At 38.9% G+C, this 16,019-nt stretch overlaps 1 protein-coding gene across 4 annotated transcripts in view; it reads right to left on the reverse strand.

Annotated features, from left to right (window-relative positions):
- FRMPD4 (FERM and PDZ domain containing 4) overlaps window positions 1–16,019 on the reverse strand; it is a 407,308-nt gene that overhangs the window by 56,129 nt on the left and 335,160 nt on the right. For all 4 annotated transcript variants that reach the window (XM_021410557.1, XM_021410555.1, XM_021410562.1 and 1 more), the window contains exon 4: window positions 15,462–15,564. In XM_021410557.1, coding sequence (XP_021266232.1) covers window positions 15,462–15,564 — 103 coding nt within the window. The remainder of the gene's footprint in view (window positions 1–15,461; window positions 15,565–16,019) is intronic.

Below are 16,019 nucleotides of genomic sequence, written 5' to 3' on the forward strand. Positions count from 1 at the left end.
GACTTGAATATCCCATGAACACGAATTATCTAAAAAACAATAATAAAATAATGAAGCTAGTAATACTCATAAAGTGGTAATGGTTATATATATAAAATAAAACAAACAAAAACACCGATGTTCACATCATTCTCTACTTTAACACATAATTTCCTAATAAAGCAGGAAGAAGACATGAGTTTCTAATGCTAGAGAGAATCACAATAACATTTCAGAACTCGCACATTTATTGACCATTTCTTGGTAGAAATGTGGTGAATATTTAAAATATATAATTTAAAACTCTCTGACACTATTTTTCTTATAGAATGTCATGATAAAGTTTTGGTTTTAATGAGCTGGTTTAAATGCTCACATTTCAAATCCATGATAAAAAAAGCTTTATGTAACACATTTCTCTCTTTATCTGCGCATAAATAGAAATATATGCAAATGCATATACACAAATCTAGAAGACACAGTATGCATAAGGCATACTGTGTACTGTTTATCAATGACCTAAACAGTGGGATTGAGCGCACCCTAAGCAAGTTTGCTGATGACACCAAGCTGAGTGTTGCCGTTGATAAGACAGAAGGAAGAGATGTCATCCAGAGGGACCTGGACAGGCGTGAAAAGTGGGCCCATGTGAACTAAATGAGGTTCAGCAAGGACAAGTGCAATCCCAGGTATGTGTACAGACTAGGAGAACTAACTGAGAGCAGCCCTGTGGAGAAGGACTTGGGGGTCCTGGTGGACAAAAAAGTGCATTCTAAGATGGACTGCATGGGCAACATTTTCCCAGCAACTATGCGATCATAGCAGCTGTGAGACAGTGGGTCACCTCTGCTGGTGCAGATTTTTATGAGTGAGGCAGCGGGTGGTGCATTTCAGCAGTGGCAACAGCAATGTGAAAGACAAAGCACGTTCCGGATGGCCATGCAGATTTTTATGAGCACAACATTCAGGCTCTAGTTCATTGCTGGCAAAAACACGTAGCGAATAGTGGTTGCTATGTTGAAAAATAGTGTTTTGTAGAGAATTTCATCGATTAAATAGCATTATTATGCTGTTTGTATCTGTTGTAGTTTCCATGGAAATATATAGGAGGCATTACTTTTGGATCAACCCATGTACAACCTTCTCTTTCTCTCCTGTTGAAGAACAGTGTGTTGAATTTTCTTCTACTCTCACATGCCAATACATAGTATATTTCCCTCCTTAAGTTCATGGTAATTTATATGAAATATTAATGAACTCAAGAAGCCTGCTGGACACTGAAACATGATTATAATTGGTGTAGAACACTGAGAAATTGTTTCAACACTTTCAAAGGAGAAAAAACGCTATCTTTACTAACACATTCATTCTAATATTTAATTAAGGGCTTTGAACACAAACAGAATTTCAGATAAAATGCAGACCAAAGGGGTATTTTTAGTTGCAAAAGTATAGCTTCCTTGTAAAACTGAGCAGTACCGAGAATGACATGAGATAAAGAAACAAAAGAAATTGGACTGAAAACTAAGTTAATTAGTAGTTTTTAATTTTTTTTTCTGTCCTCCAAAATTGAGAGTTGTTGCTATTACTCTTGGTAAACTTTTAGGCAGATGATATGCCTTCTTTATGTCACAAGCACACTGTAATGATGCACAGAAAAGCATACTGAGCTGAAATACAAAGTAAGGAATAACAATTTCAGTACAATGGTTAAACTTCATGACTTCTACAGTTTTTATTTAATACAGATGACCTCAAAGACCTTAAACTGCTCTAGCAACCAAGTTTCCTCTCTAGAAGTGTCATTTTGCGTATTGCTTTCTGAGTAGCAGACCTGTTGAAAAGTTCAAGTGTTCATCAAAAAATGGGCAGATCTACAACACAGGCTGACAAGAACTTTGCCTCTCTTGGAATCTTGTTTCTTGGAATCTTGATTCACAAACAAGAAAAATTTGGTTTTAACTGAACTTCCAACCAATCTGACTTAGTTTATTTAACAATAAAGACATGGTACTACAGGGATTTTCCATTATGCAGTAGATAAAATACATGAAGCTTTGGCCTGCCTGAAGAGAAATAAGATCTTGCAGAACAATTAACATTTCAGCACGTACGATGTAAAAAATATGCCTTTTTGGGGAGCAGAGGTTGATGGCATTCAGGGGTTATCTCTGCAGTCTTTATCTTGGTATTTTGGCATCCTTCTTGTTTTCTCTGTTTTTCAGAACCAGGTTGCCTTGGTTTCTTAGAACAAGACAAATTAAGACTAAGACTGATATCCTTTGGAAATCACCTGCAGTGAAATACATGTGATCAGTCCTTCGCTATTACTGTTGCTGATTCCAGGAGCTCTGAGAAAACTTGGATGTTTCAAGTCAAATAAAAAAATCAGAGAACAGTATATTTGGGAAAAAGCCTAAAAAGGCTAAAACTGAAGCTAAAATGCTTCTCTTACAACACTACTTTTTTCGTGTTGAAATGCAGAATCATGGAATTGTAGGGGCTGGAAGGGACCTCTAGAGATCATTGAGTCCAACCTCCCTGCTGATCAATTGTGATATCAGAAATCAAAAAAAGGCAGAAGTGACTGATAAATCCCCCAGAAATCTACCATATTAAACTGCCTTTTGAAGCATTTGGTATTTTTTAAAATATGAATTCACTTTTAGCCATTTTTATTTGCTGCTAGCTTTTGTCTTATGTCCTTTGTTTAAAGAGAAATCGTGTTTGTTCTCCTACCTCTCACAATGACCCAGAGTCATCCCAATCAGTGTCAATTTTTAAACAAGAAATCTCACTCTGGGGAATAATGAGACAGAATATATTACAGTGTTCTTCTCTGTTAACCAAACTTCTGATTGGGCACATCAGATAAACTTAAATGTAGATACTAATTCTGCAGGCAATTTTGAGAGTCCTCATAGGCTATACTATTGCTAAATTAAAATATAATCTAAATATGTGTTCTAATTTTTCTAGTTTATGAACCAACACAGAAGGCCGTGAAACATTTATATTCCAACTACATTATACTATCAACTGCTAAGAGAGACTCTGAGTAACAAAATTACCTTTTATTGGAGGGGAGAAGTAAAGAGAAAGGATTGTGACTTGCTAATGACAGTGTTAAGCCTTTTGATCTTAATTATCAGTATTTCTGAAAAAGCTCCCAATAAAATGTAGGCCTTGTCTACACAAAAATATTCATAAAATTTTCAAGTCAATTGCACTGAGACTCAGGTCCACTTTTCTTAGAACACAATTAAGTCTAGACATCTCATACCCTTTGAATCAAAAAGAAATTTGGATCAAGAGAGTTTTACCAGTATAGAATTCATCCATGTGTTTCTCATCTATACTACTTTCGTAATTTTCCAGCTGCATAGATAATCCACAAGTTATTAGTGTCAAGTACCATTACAGCCACGTGCCTTTGGCTGACAGAAAGGAGCTTTAGTGTTGGAGCAGAGATGTGAAATGGAAATTTAGAGACAGTCACTGTACCTGGACCCTAATGTTAAACGGAATTGCCACCTTCTGTGCACAAATAGCCTCAGAAGGTGACTAAAATTCATCTTACTTAGTAGATTAAGTGCAGTTTGAGATATAAGTAGGATTATGATACTAAAAACTAACTCTGAGTCAGAAAGCCAGAAAGACAAAGCATCAGTACCCCAAAGATAGATAAAGTTCTTAACATCTTTTGGAACTCCAGAGTCAGCTTTTCATTACACAGTTCATAAAAATTACACTGTTATACCAATGGACTATGAGCTACCATGGCCTATGGTTGCAAAAGGATTTTATCCATTTTCCACTTAGGTGCTCCCTCAGTCTCCTGCCTGGTGCTACTTCCACCCTGGCAAGGAAAAAGTGCTCCCTTAACACCAAACTTGGGGTTACAACACCATTCAGTGTGCTAGCTCCCCACATTATATCAGCAGCCCCAAATAGAAGTGCTTAAAATCTTCATTAATTCATTTTTTTTCTGACTGCATGGTTTAAGATTTTTAAAAGCTATTCATTTTTGCTTTTCTTCCCCATCCACTTTATCTGTGCTATAACAGAGACATAGCAACAACACTAGCAGTTATGCTAGCTTTATTTTCTCCAACTTGACAAATAAATGAGTTTTTGTAAAATACACAAAAGCCTTCAAACACAGACACTGCCAGGAGACTCTGCAAAACTAACAGCTAAAGAATAAAGCTATTTCAAATTCATGAAACCATACAAGATATTGCAAATCGATCACGGTCTTTTTACCCTTCTCTCACAATAGTTTAAATTACCTTTTTCATTTCCTATGAGCACTGGTGCATATAAAACAGCATTCCTTAAGCAGGAGATTAAAATCTTTATGCTTTTCCTTGATACAAGGCACCTGCAGCAGACACAACCTTCCAAGGGTCAACTTAGAAAACCAGCAAAACATCACATTTGCCTCCCAGAGCTTGCTATCACCATTGCTGTCTTTCTGTCAAAAACAGCATTCAAAATACAGCATTTGGGTAATTCACAATAACTACAAGCATTGTGCTTGGTGCTTTCATTTCCCTTTCACTCATTTAAAGGCACCTTTCTCTGTCACCCTGTAGCTATTCAGGCAACAAATAAAACAGGTTACTTCTAGGGTCCAAATGTCTAGCACTGACTCAGCTTAAAAGGGAATGCAGATGCCACCACTGTCCACATGTCATTAAGGAAAACAGATCAGAATACTGAAAATCCTAACAAGGTGATTCCCAGAGTAACACAAGTGTAGACAAGATTGTGTCCAAATATAAATAGCCAGAATGGAACTTCTGCTTGCAGAGAAAAATATTTGGAAACATCCAGTGTGTAACACAAGGCTCCAAAAAGCATCACAGGCCTTACATCATGCAACTAACATGTCTCCTCAGCAATGTCAATGTTTTCCGTTACTGCAGCTTCACTAGATGATGTCTATATGCTGTCAATAACAGACCGGCAGGATGAGGGAGTTGTGAGCTTCTCAGTGAGGCCTGCTACACTTTCCTGGAAGGGCAAAGTGGCTCAGTGCATGCAGTGGTGAAGGTACCTGTGTTATTGTCATACTTTACAACCACTGCTTGCTGGCAGCCTGTACTGCTTCTTCAAGCCCAGAAACTGCTCAGCACAAACTGACGCTTCCTGTGTAAGCTCCTGAAGCTGTCTCTGTCTTGTCTTCCTCCTTGTTTTCTGCTCTCTGCTGATTAAACTGCTCTGTGTCACAGTGCTTATCTTGTATAAGTATAGCTGCCCTGTAGTAACATGCTCAAGGCAGCCACACAAGCAACACAATATTCACATATCAGCAGTAGGATGTAGAGGGCTATCTTGTCCAACAAAATCTTTTATGATTTGGAAATGGCATCCAAAGAGGGGATAGGTAACAGTGTCAGGAAGGAGAAACTCCCTTTCTGTCCCCAAACAGAAGACATGAGATTTTCAGGTACTTCCTCCGACCGATTCAACAACAAGAAAGCCTCAGATGCACAGGGCTTGCAGCCACACCACAAAGAGGGACAAACATCTATTACAGAGCATGCAATATAGAGGAAATCCATCATGTGGAAGGGCTAATACCCATAAAATAAGATAAAAGCTGGCTATTCATCTATATATTTTTACATGTAAGCAATTACTTTGAAACTTTTGCGTCATTGTTTTGAAGTAAATCATAACTTCAGAGTAAATCCCCCATACCCCATGCAGACAAGTATTTGTTTAGCTGTGCAAGAAGAAGCAAGCCTGCTTGTCGGAACAAGGTAATGATGGCAACATTTGCTGGTTCATATCTAAAAAAGGACTTTTCTGCAGCTGCTTGTGCATTGAGCACAGCTGTTCCATATCTCTGTCTGTACCCCTGTGTTTTGTTCCCATAAAATAACTTGTTATGGAACACCTGACCTGAAATTCATCATGACTCCAAAAGATAACAGAGTTCGATGATGACATAACACTTCAACTGGATGACACATCAAGCCTTGTAATTTCAAAAAGACAACAAACTTGCTAACTGTAGGGGGTATCCAGCCTGGCGAACATAAAAAGAATCTCATAAATTAAGTTCTGAGTATTCCAAACCTTTGAACTATTGAGCTCAAGCTTGTCTAAATCATATCAGGTAACTTGCTGCTAAGAACACAGGAACAATATGAGACTGCATGCTTTCACTGATAGAAAGCATTTAAAAGAAAATGCCCATAGTTGGTATTGAATTTAACAGTAACAAGTCATATCTCTCTACAGCTTTTACCTCAGCCTTTGACAAGGTGGGCAAGTTGTTTGGAACCATACTACAGGATTAAAATCTACAGAGACCTGATTGAATTCTCAATACATTAGCTCAAGTACCAGAAACACCTCACCATGGCAGCCAAGAAAATAGGCAAACCAGACAATGCTAAATCTGTGCTATCACAATTAGATTGCAGCAGCTAATTTAAGGTATTGGTTATCTCTGTTATATTGCAGAAATACCTCAAAAGGTAGAAAATATATATCCAACAACAACCCTTGAGTCTGCCAGGAACTGAGTTCTCCTATCCTGCATTTCATCTCTATGCTCCGGCCAGCTGTTAAAGGTACTTAATTATATGTCTTGTCAGAAAACCTAATGTCCATTGATCTCACTTGTAAAACTCCTACCAACTGCAGAGAATTTGGTCCAACACTTTGTCCCTCAGTTCAACATTATGTATCTAAAAACCAAAACATTTGTCACTCACAGTGTCAAGGCTTGAAGCAAAAATGTGTACAGCCTCTGGATTTATGTACTGAACTGGGAGCATAATGGAATACCTTCAAATGAAATGTCTGCACGATTGGTTTTTCAAGAAAAGTAGGCTTCAAGATTCTTGATTGCTAAGCAATATCATAGCTAATAGCTTAATATGCTTGATTGTTGCTATATGATATCGATGAAGAAAGAATGTCTTTAATATTAAGTTCACCAAAATTGCTTGATACAATATGTGAGATAGTGTAAGCCTGGAGACAGAAATTACATTTGAAAACTGATCTTTACAGCTGCTGTGAAAAGATGATGACAGGCACTGCTACTGAGCTCATTTTTGCACTCACATTTAACTATGATGGTACAGAGAAGGCAGACTGGTCCCCTGACGCACCCACAGTCAAATGGCAGCAATAGAATCCTTATCCACTGCCGGATGATGGTGGGGAAGGTCGGTATTGATTAAATTTACTTTGGCACTTAAAATGCAACACAGCCTAAAACCCTGGAGGCTTCTTTCTCTCCTGTCGTATGGTAATACAAGTTCAAACAGAAATGCTACTGCAGAATTGAAAGAATCCTCCAGATCCCCATGACAAAAACTTGCCATCACATTATTTTATGTTATCTAATGTTTCTTTAATAGAAAATAGAGACAACAGGAAAGAATAGCCCTTAATGAATTTCACCTTTTTCTGTAATAGCTTTGCAATTAAAATCTTTTGGTGGAATTCCACAGGAAGCCAAATACTGATCCATTGCTTCTGGAGTTTCAAGGACTGAGATTAGTCTGTTCTAATTTAGCAATCCAGAAGCCAGGTTTATATTCTAAGATGGTTTTCAGTGCTCCTTCTTTAGTCAGTGCATAAATAAAGCTTCATGCAACAGGGCAGTTACGCCTAAAACAAGGCAAGTATTTCATATAGATCACCGTCTTCCAATGTCTTTGCACTCAAGATATACAGGGAACCTTGATAATTATTTTAATCAACATATACGCAAAATACCATTACAATACCCTATTTGGAGTTTGTTTTTTTGAGGTAAGCATTGTGTCTGTTTATCATTCATACTTTCAGTAAAATATAAAAATAAAAAGACCCTTTACTCATGTTATGGTCCTTGTAGACTAATGCATACTTAGTACAATCTAAGGTTATCGAATAAGACATTCATATTATAGAAATTACCTATAAGCATATTATAAGGTAAATTACTAGTTGGATGTATTTCTTTATGTGTTTTAAAGGAAGCTTTGGGAGGTTATACTGATTCTTAACTACAAAGATACACGTTTAAAATTAACCAATGAGAGTGAAATAAATGTAACACTAAGCAAACCAACTGACACAGTACATTAATACACCTTATAATATGTCAGATTTACATTGTTGGTCACTTTCATAGAATCATAGAATCATAGAATTAGCTAGGTTGGAAAAGACCTACAATCACCTAGTCCAACCATCCACCTACCACCAACAATCCCACTAAACTATATCTCCCAACGCTATACCTAAACGTTTCTTAACACCTCCAGGGACGGTGACTCAACCACCTCCCTGGGCAGCCTGTTCCAGCGCCTGACCACTCGTTCAGAAAAGTAGTATTTCCTAATGTCCAGCCTAAATCTCCCCTGGAGCAACTTGAAGCCATTTCCCCTTGTCCTGTCACTAGTTACAAGAGAGAAGAGGCCGACCCCCAGCTCACTACAACCTCCCTTCAGGTAGTTATAGAAAGCGATGAGGTCTCCCCTGAGCCTCCTCTTCTCCAGACTGAACAATCCCAGCTCCCTCAGCCACTCCTCATAAGGCCTGTGCTCCAGTCCCCTCACCAGCTTCATTGCCCTCCTCTGAACACGCTCCAGGGCCTCAATGTCTTTTTTGCAGTGAGGGGCCCAAAACTGGACACAGTACTCGAGGTGGGGCCTCACTAGGGCTGAGTACAGAGGGAGAATGACTTCCCTACTCCTACTGGCAACACTATTTCTGATACAAGCCAGGATGCCATTGGCCTTCTTGGCCACCTGGGCACTCTGCTGGCTCATGCTCAGCCGAGCGTCGACTAATACCCCTAGGTCCGTTTCCTCCATACAACTTTCCAGCCACTCTGCCCCAAGCCTGTAGCGTTGCCTGGGGTTGTTGCGGCCAAAGTGCAGGACCTGGCACTTGGTCTTGTTGAACCTCATCCCGTTGGCTTCAGCCCAGAGATCCAGCCTGTCCAGATCTCTCTGTAGGGCCTCTCTACTCCCAGGCAGATCGACACTTCCTGCCAGCTTAGTGTCGTCTGCAAACTTACTGAGGGTGTTCTCAATGTCCTCATCCAGGTCATCAATAAAGATATTGAAGAGGACAGGCCCCAGCACCGACCCCTGGGGAACACCACTCATGACCGGTCGCCAGCTGGATTTAACTCCATTCACCACCACTCTCTGGGCCCGGTCCTCCAGCCAGCTACTTACCCAGCAAAGGGTGTACCTGTCCAAGCCACAGGCTGCCAGTTTCTCCAGGAGAATACTGTGGGAGACAGTGTCAAAGGCTTTGCTGAAGTCTAAGTAGACCACATCAACAGCCTTTCCCTCATCCACCAGACGGGTCACTCGATCATAGAAGGAGATCAGGTTGGTCAAGCAGGACCTGCCCTTCACAAACCCAACTTTCAAATACTTAAAAAAATCCTATATTCTGCAATGACGTTAGTGGTATCTCGAAGTACTAATTGTTAAGTAGGTATGAAAAGCTGTACATCACAGAATCTGTACTGGCAGTAAAATAAAAACAGGATGAGTAGCTCCTGCTACAGTTTTGAACAGTCTGTACTTCAAATGCATCTTCTTTCTTTAGTATTGTGTTCACTTGCTTCTTGCCTTGATTTTAACCATACATTTAGAAAACTGGGCATGTTTCTTCTATTTCCAACTTCAGTAACTTTCTGTCTTGAATGGAACAACTCTAGAATGCAACCACAAGTGACTCTCATAAAGGTGACCTCTTTTTGTGAGGGAAACCGTAAACATGACTTCTAGATTTCTGCTTGAAAATAACTCAGGAGAACTTAATATGGTACAAAAGCCATTGAGCATTACCCAGAAATAATGAGTGCTTATGTATTTGGTCTGCAAACCACACAGTATTCATCTCTCTGCAACCTTGGCTTTCAAAGGATGACTTGAGTGCTAATTAAATGTTGCCAGTAAAGCAGACTAAACAGTAAACAGAGTAAAGGAATTAGATGGATGAAAATCATCTACAGGGGATATTTATAATGAATAACCCTGATAATCCTCAGTCCTGAGACCTCCTAGGATAACAATAGTATCCCTTAATTCTTTTAAAAAAACACGAATATACACAAAAACACACACAAAACACCAACAAAATCTTTCACCATATTCCTTCTTTGTACCCTGGAGTCTGCAGAGGTGGTTTTAATACAGTTTTATACTTAAGAAAGCTCATTTTCAGTAAGAAATAGTTAGAAAATATACACGTAATTAAAATACCAAAATGCAAGAGAGAGATTGTGAAACCTTGTGTACTACGTATTCCCATTATCTTCTTGCATTTTCTAGTAGTAAAACTGTTACACAAAATTGACTTCCCTAAAAGACAGGCTTATCCATTTTTAACATTTTTAGGAGTAAAATGCACATAATGAATTTGCACTTGATAAGATAGCTGAAATTGCAGCTGTTTTGCTGAAGCAAAACAAAATCATCTGAAAACATGGATGATATTTATTTCTTAGAAATAAAGCAAATGTATTGCTTAGGGACATGCTCTTTGCTAATGAAAAAAGATTTAACTGACATTTTTCAACTGCTCTTTGTCCTGGTTTCAGCTGGGACAGAGTTGATCTTTCCTTCATAGTGTCGGGTATGATGGTGTGTTTTGGCTTTAGGAGAAAAACAATGTTGATAACACACTGATGTTTTAGTTGCTGCTGAGCAGCGCTGTACAGAGCTACAGCTGTTTCAGCTTCTGGTACTATCCTGCTAGTGAAGTGAGGAGGCTGACAGGGCATTGGGAGGGTGAGAGGGGACAGAACCAGGACGGCTGACCTAAACTGGCTAAAGGACGTTCCATACCATATGACAACATGTGGAAAAAACTTGAAAAATAGTGGGGAGTTAGTCAGGGTGGGCTGCTGCTGCTTGGGGCCTGGCTTGGCGTCAGTCAGTGAGTGGTGAGCAATTGCCTGTGCTTCATTTGTTTTGCATATATATATAGTTATGATTACTATTATCTTTTTTCCTCTTCCTTTTCTACTTTGTTTTCTTTTCTGATTCTCTTCCCCATCCCACTGAGAGTTGGAGGTTGGGGAGGTGGGGGTGAGCAAATGACTGTAGTGCTGGGTTAAACCACAACACTCTCCTTGGTGGAAATTCGGAATCTTGCGTAATTTTTTTGGATTGAAGATGGAGTGTAGCAGAAATTTTATTTTCCATTTGCTTTTCCTTCAGTACCACAACTTTTTAAAAGTAAATTTCCCAACAGTGTTTTTTTGGAAAACAATTACATATTGCATTAGACTAAAAACTCTGTTCATCATTCAAGGTTCACCTAACAGCTACCATTTGTATATACTTTTATTTCAAAGTTTTGAGTCCATTAAAGCATGATGAAGCTCTATGATCATCTAGTTATGAAATCTGTCTTTTTTTCATATACAGTTTGTTTGTTCTCTTTGTTTGGTATAATGTGATCCTTATGCCTGTATTTTGAAAGTAGATTATATTTTTTCTTACTCTGTGCAATCATAAAGGCAAATCATTTCTTCTTTTTACAAAAAGCTTTGAGAGAAAGCTGCATAAAAATAGTCATAGAACTTCACATTACAAACATAATAAATACCTTACTATACCTAATCAGCAACAGAGCATACAATCACGAAAAAATACTGTGTTGGAATATCAGTTTTTCACTGACTAGTTGCAGTAATCGAGACATGGTACAATATTAAGCTAAAGAAAAGACTTCAACTTGATACAGCTCTGAAAAACAAAAACCCAGTGAGGCTGATTGATCTCCATGGAGAGCCTCCTTCAAGTCCCAGAATGGTCCAGTCTGATCTGCAAGGAAGTGAGTAGTCAAGGCAAGACACCAGTAGTGTCTACTTCAGTCTTCAGTGGCAAGCTATGCTTTCAAGCTACCCTTATCCCTGTGCTTAGTGGACAAAGATTGTATTAGGGATTGCCTAGGCAAGAGGAGCACTCACAAGTCCATGGGCCTGGGTGGGGTGAATCTAAGGCTGCTGAGGAAGTTGGTTTATGCCTTAGAAAAGTTGCTATCTAACATCTTTGCAAGGTCATATTGATCAAGGGAGGTTCCTAATGACCAAAAAAAAGAGGAGTATCTTGCTTATCTTAAGCAAAAACAAAAACAAAAACAAAAACAAAAAAAAAAGAAAGGGGGCTAGGAAACTCTGGGTCAGTGAAATTCACTTCAGTCTCAGAAAAAAAATCTTCCTCAAAGCCATTTCCATGCAAAAAGAAAGGAATGTTATTGGAAACAGCCAGAAAGGATTTAGGAAGTACAAATTATGCCTGACCAACTTGATTCCTTTCTAGGACAAGTTGATTGGCCAGGGCAATAAGGGAAAAGTGGTAGACGTTGCTTACTTTGACTTCAGGAAGACTTATAACAGTCTCCCATAGTGTCCATCTAGCCAAACTGGGGAGATAAGATCTGGATAGATGGGCTGTTTTGTGTATAGAAAACTCTCTGGACAGGATGACTGGAAATCCCACTGATGGCCTGTTACTGGTGGCATTGGTATTACTAGTGGATATGAGGGGTAAATGCTTTTTGATATCTACATAAGCGTCCTGAAGAATAGGACTGAATTTATTTCCAAAAAGTTTGTATATGGTACAAAACCAGGAGGAGCAGTTGTTACGCTTGAGTGCAGGGTTGTTATTCTGGTGGACTTAGTCGAGAGGACTGGGCTGACAAGATCCTTATGAGATTCATCAGGAGAAGTGTCAAGTCTTCATCTGGGATGAACGAACAATACCACAGTGCAGGCTAAGGCCTGAGTGGGCCAGGAAGCAGTTCCACAGAAAATGATGTGGGGTCCTGCTGGACAATAACTTGTGGAACATGAGTCTACAGTGTCCTCTGCCAATGGTGAAGTGCATAGTGTGCTACACAAGCAAGAGCACAGCCAGCAGGTTGAGGGAACTAATTTTTTCTCTTCCTTACAAGGCTGTACATTTACCATTCTTTCCAGTTTGAGCTCTCAGACATTCACTGACAAAAAGCTGCTAACAGATAACGACAACTAGAGACTCCAGAGGAGGGCCTCTAAGATGGCTGTAAGGCTTAAGCACAAGATCTAGAATTGACTAAGGAAAGAGTGTTTGTTTAGCCTGAGGAAACTAAGGGAGGAATCAGAGTCTTCCAGTACCTAATAGGCTGCTATGAAGAGAGCAGAGCCAGACCCTCCTCAGAGGTGGGCAGACATGGAACAGGAGGTAAAGGCCACAAGTTGCACCAAGGGAAAATCCAGTTGGATATAAGGAAGAAAATTGTTTATGATGCCACTGAAACATCTGTCCAGTATGGCTATCTTTGGAGATAAACTTGACTGGACAGGCGCTGAGAAGACATGTCCAACTTTGACACTAGCTTTGCTTTGAGCAGGAGATTCTGAACTGACCTTCAGAAATCCCTTCTATCTCAATTTTTGAATGATTTTGTGGTTATACTCATTGCTTCCTCTATGCATCTCATACATACTCATTGCTATCAGCTGGAAAACAAGATTTCAAAATTGCTTCCATCCACACTGACAGCTGAAAGCAAGTAGTGCTTTCAGAGCTGCAGATGTATCCTATCCTTATGAAAATATTTAGTTATGTAGAAGGGATTCATTACTTCATTGGTGTAAAGAATTGCTTCTGCTATGATGTCAGGACATACTGTGACAGTTTCTAATCATTTTAGATTCCCCCACTGGCATGAAAAGAAAGCTCTTTGTTTCAAATGCTGTAATATACAACTCCAGTACATTTCACTTTGAGTCTAATCAAAGAATGAGTCTCTGACGAATTCCAACAGCAGATAGATTTTGAGTGCTGAGGCAGGCTTACAGCATAAGAAAAGTGTCATTAAAAGACTCCTCTGGAATGCAACAACACCAAATTTGTTACTTATAGAGTCAAGGTAATTAGGAAGGACTACATTCTTATTCAGTTTCTCATCTGAGGGCGGACAGAGAAATCGGCCACACAGAAAGCCCTGTTTGTTTCAGTTGTAATCAGTCTATTTTCCTAGTTGTTATTACTATATATTGCGGGCAGCAGATAAATGAGATGGAAATTCTAACTCTGATTACTTAGATATGAAAGAATCAAGAAAAGAATGAACACTTAAATATGATCGCTTTATGAAGACACAATGACATCAAAAATGAATTTAAGATCATTTTGTGAAGCTTATGCTGATGGTCAATAGAGACTATAAGTCACAAATTTATTAGGGCTAAGATTGTTCCTGTAGTTTATGGGGTCTCTTTGTCAGCAAAAAGCAAGTGTCGAAGTTCCCTCCTGACTGTTATCTGACTTTCAGGTTAATACTTTTTTAAAATCTGGAAATGCATGGTATTTTGACCACGCTCAACTAACAGAGATAAAGGCATGTGTTGCTTGCATCTCTATTGCTGCGGTGAAGAGGCTTTTATACTATTTCTGTAACTCCTTTCCCCAGCAACTGAGCATCCATTTGCTCAAAATGTGATCTGTAAGGGGAGTAGAACTATAAAGGCAGCTCATCCATTTCTGGAAGCAAACGAAACTTTTCAAAATTATATGGGTGACATTGATAACACTGACAGCTACCAGTCCTGAGGAGAGGTATTGGCACAGTTAAAACTTGTATATGTCCTAGAAATTAATTGGACCAATTCAGAGTTTGTACCAATGAGAAAAAAGATATAGAAACTAAACACATCTCCAGCAACCTAGGTCCTAAAAATTGAAGTAAGCAGTCTCATATTTAATTTTTAGTTTTTGAATTAACAGTTCTTTTTTTTACGCAATGTACTAACATTTCTTGTTACTCAAAATACAGTTTGTTAGCCAAATCACATCTGTTTCTTCACCTTGAGCATTTTTCAGTTTCTCTTTCCTTTCTTTCTATGCCCCATTATAAATATCGACACTTTTCCTTTCCTTCAGTCTCCAGTCACACATTTCTCGTTTTCTTCCTCATATTTACACAGCCTTGCCTGCTCTCCTCACACGAGCTCATGTACCAGCAGTCCAACCAAACATGTACCACTCTTTGAACTTCCCTACATGCTCCTATCTCCACTCTCAAAATTCCTCCAACACATTTTCACATTTGTGAAGAGGAATCTTCACATACAACAGAACATCTCAACTTTCTTTTTGTAAAAAATGCAACAGAGAAACAATGATTGGAGCTGCTTAGCTCCAGAATTCATCTTTTCAATAACTCATACCAAAACAAAATGCCCAGAAAATGCTATTCCTCTTTTGATACTCGAACATTCTGGAGCTGTTCCAATACCTTATTATATTTTTGCAGCTACCCAAAGGACATTTAAAAGGATACTTCATTTCAGTACTAAAGTATTTCACCCTTCTTCATTATGACTGAAACAATATTATTTTCTCTTTTCTCCACCACAAGAAGGCAAGTCTGCTGTATAATCAAATGACTGCACAGGAAGTCAGCCAGTGGGTTCATAGTTTAAGTGACAGGACATCAACTACCTGACAAGGTCGATGACTCTCTCCCTCGGAGCAGTGCTGACTGGCTCATCATTAATCATTATGATCTGATCCCCCGGTATAAGCTTTCCTTCAGAGGGGCCGCCTACAGATAAATGAAAAAAAGCAAGGTTAGTAGACTATTCAAAATGCACACACACACTCTGCAGTTCATATGCTATAAGTCCTTTTTCTTCAACTGATGGCATGCTTAACACTTTTTTTAACTTTACTTCCTCACCAAGAATATCTTGAAAGCCAGTGACTTAACAATTTCTACTGAAGTTACTCAAGTTAAGTTCCTAAACAATCTTTAGGCACCTAAAAATAAGGGCTAGATTTTCTGGAGGAGAAATAGGGCCCATTAGACTGACATAATTCATCCTTCAAGGTGTGAACAGTCATACTTCATTGCTTGCTTATCAATATTTGTTTGACATTCAAATAAGACCACTCCTGGTAAAGACACCTTTTCCTGTAAATATGTAAACCTCTTTAACTATTGTTAAGATCAGGAAATCCTCTTCTCTGGTGTCTACACATTATTTCTTGTCCCAGCCA

This window comes from Numida meleagris, chromosome 1, assembly GCF_002078875.1.
Source record: "Numida meleagris isolate 19003 breed g44 Domestic line chromosome 1, NumMel1.0, whole genome shotgun sequence".
NCBI classification, from domain to species: Eukaryota; Metazoa; Chordata; class Aves; order Galliformes; family Numididae; genus Numida; species Numida meleagris.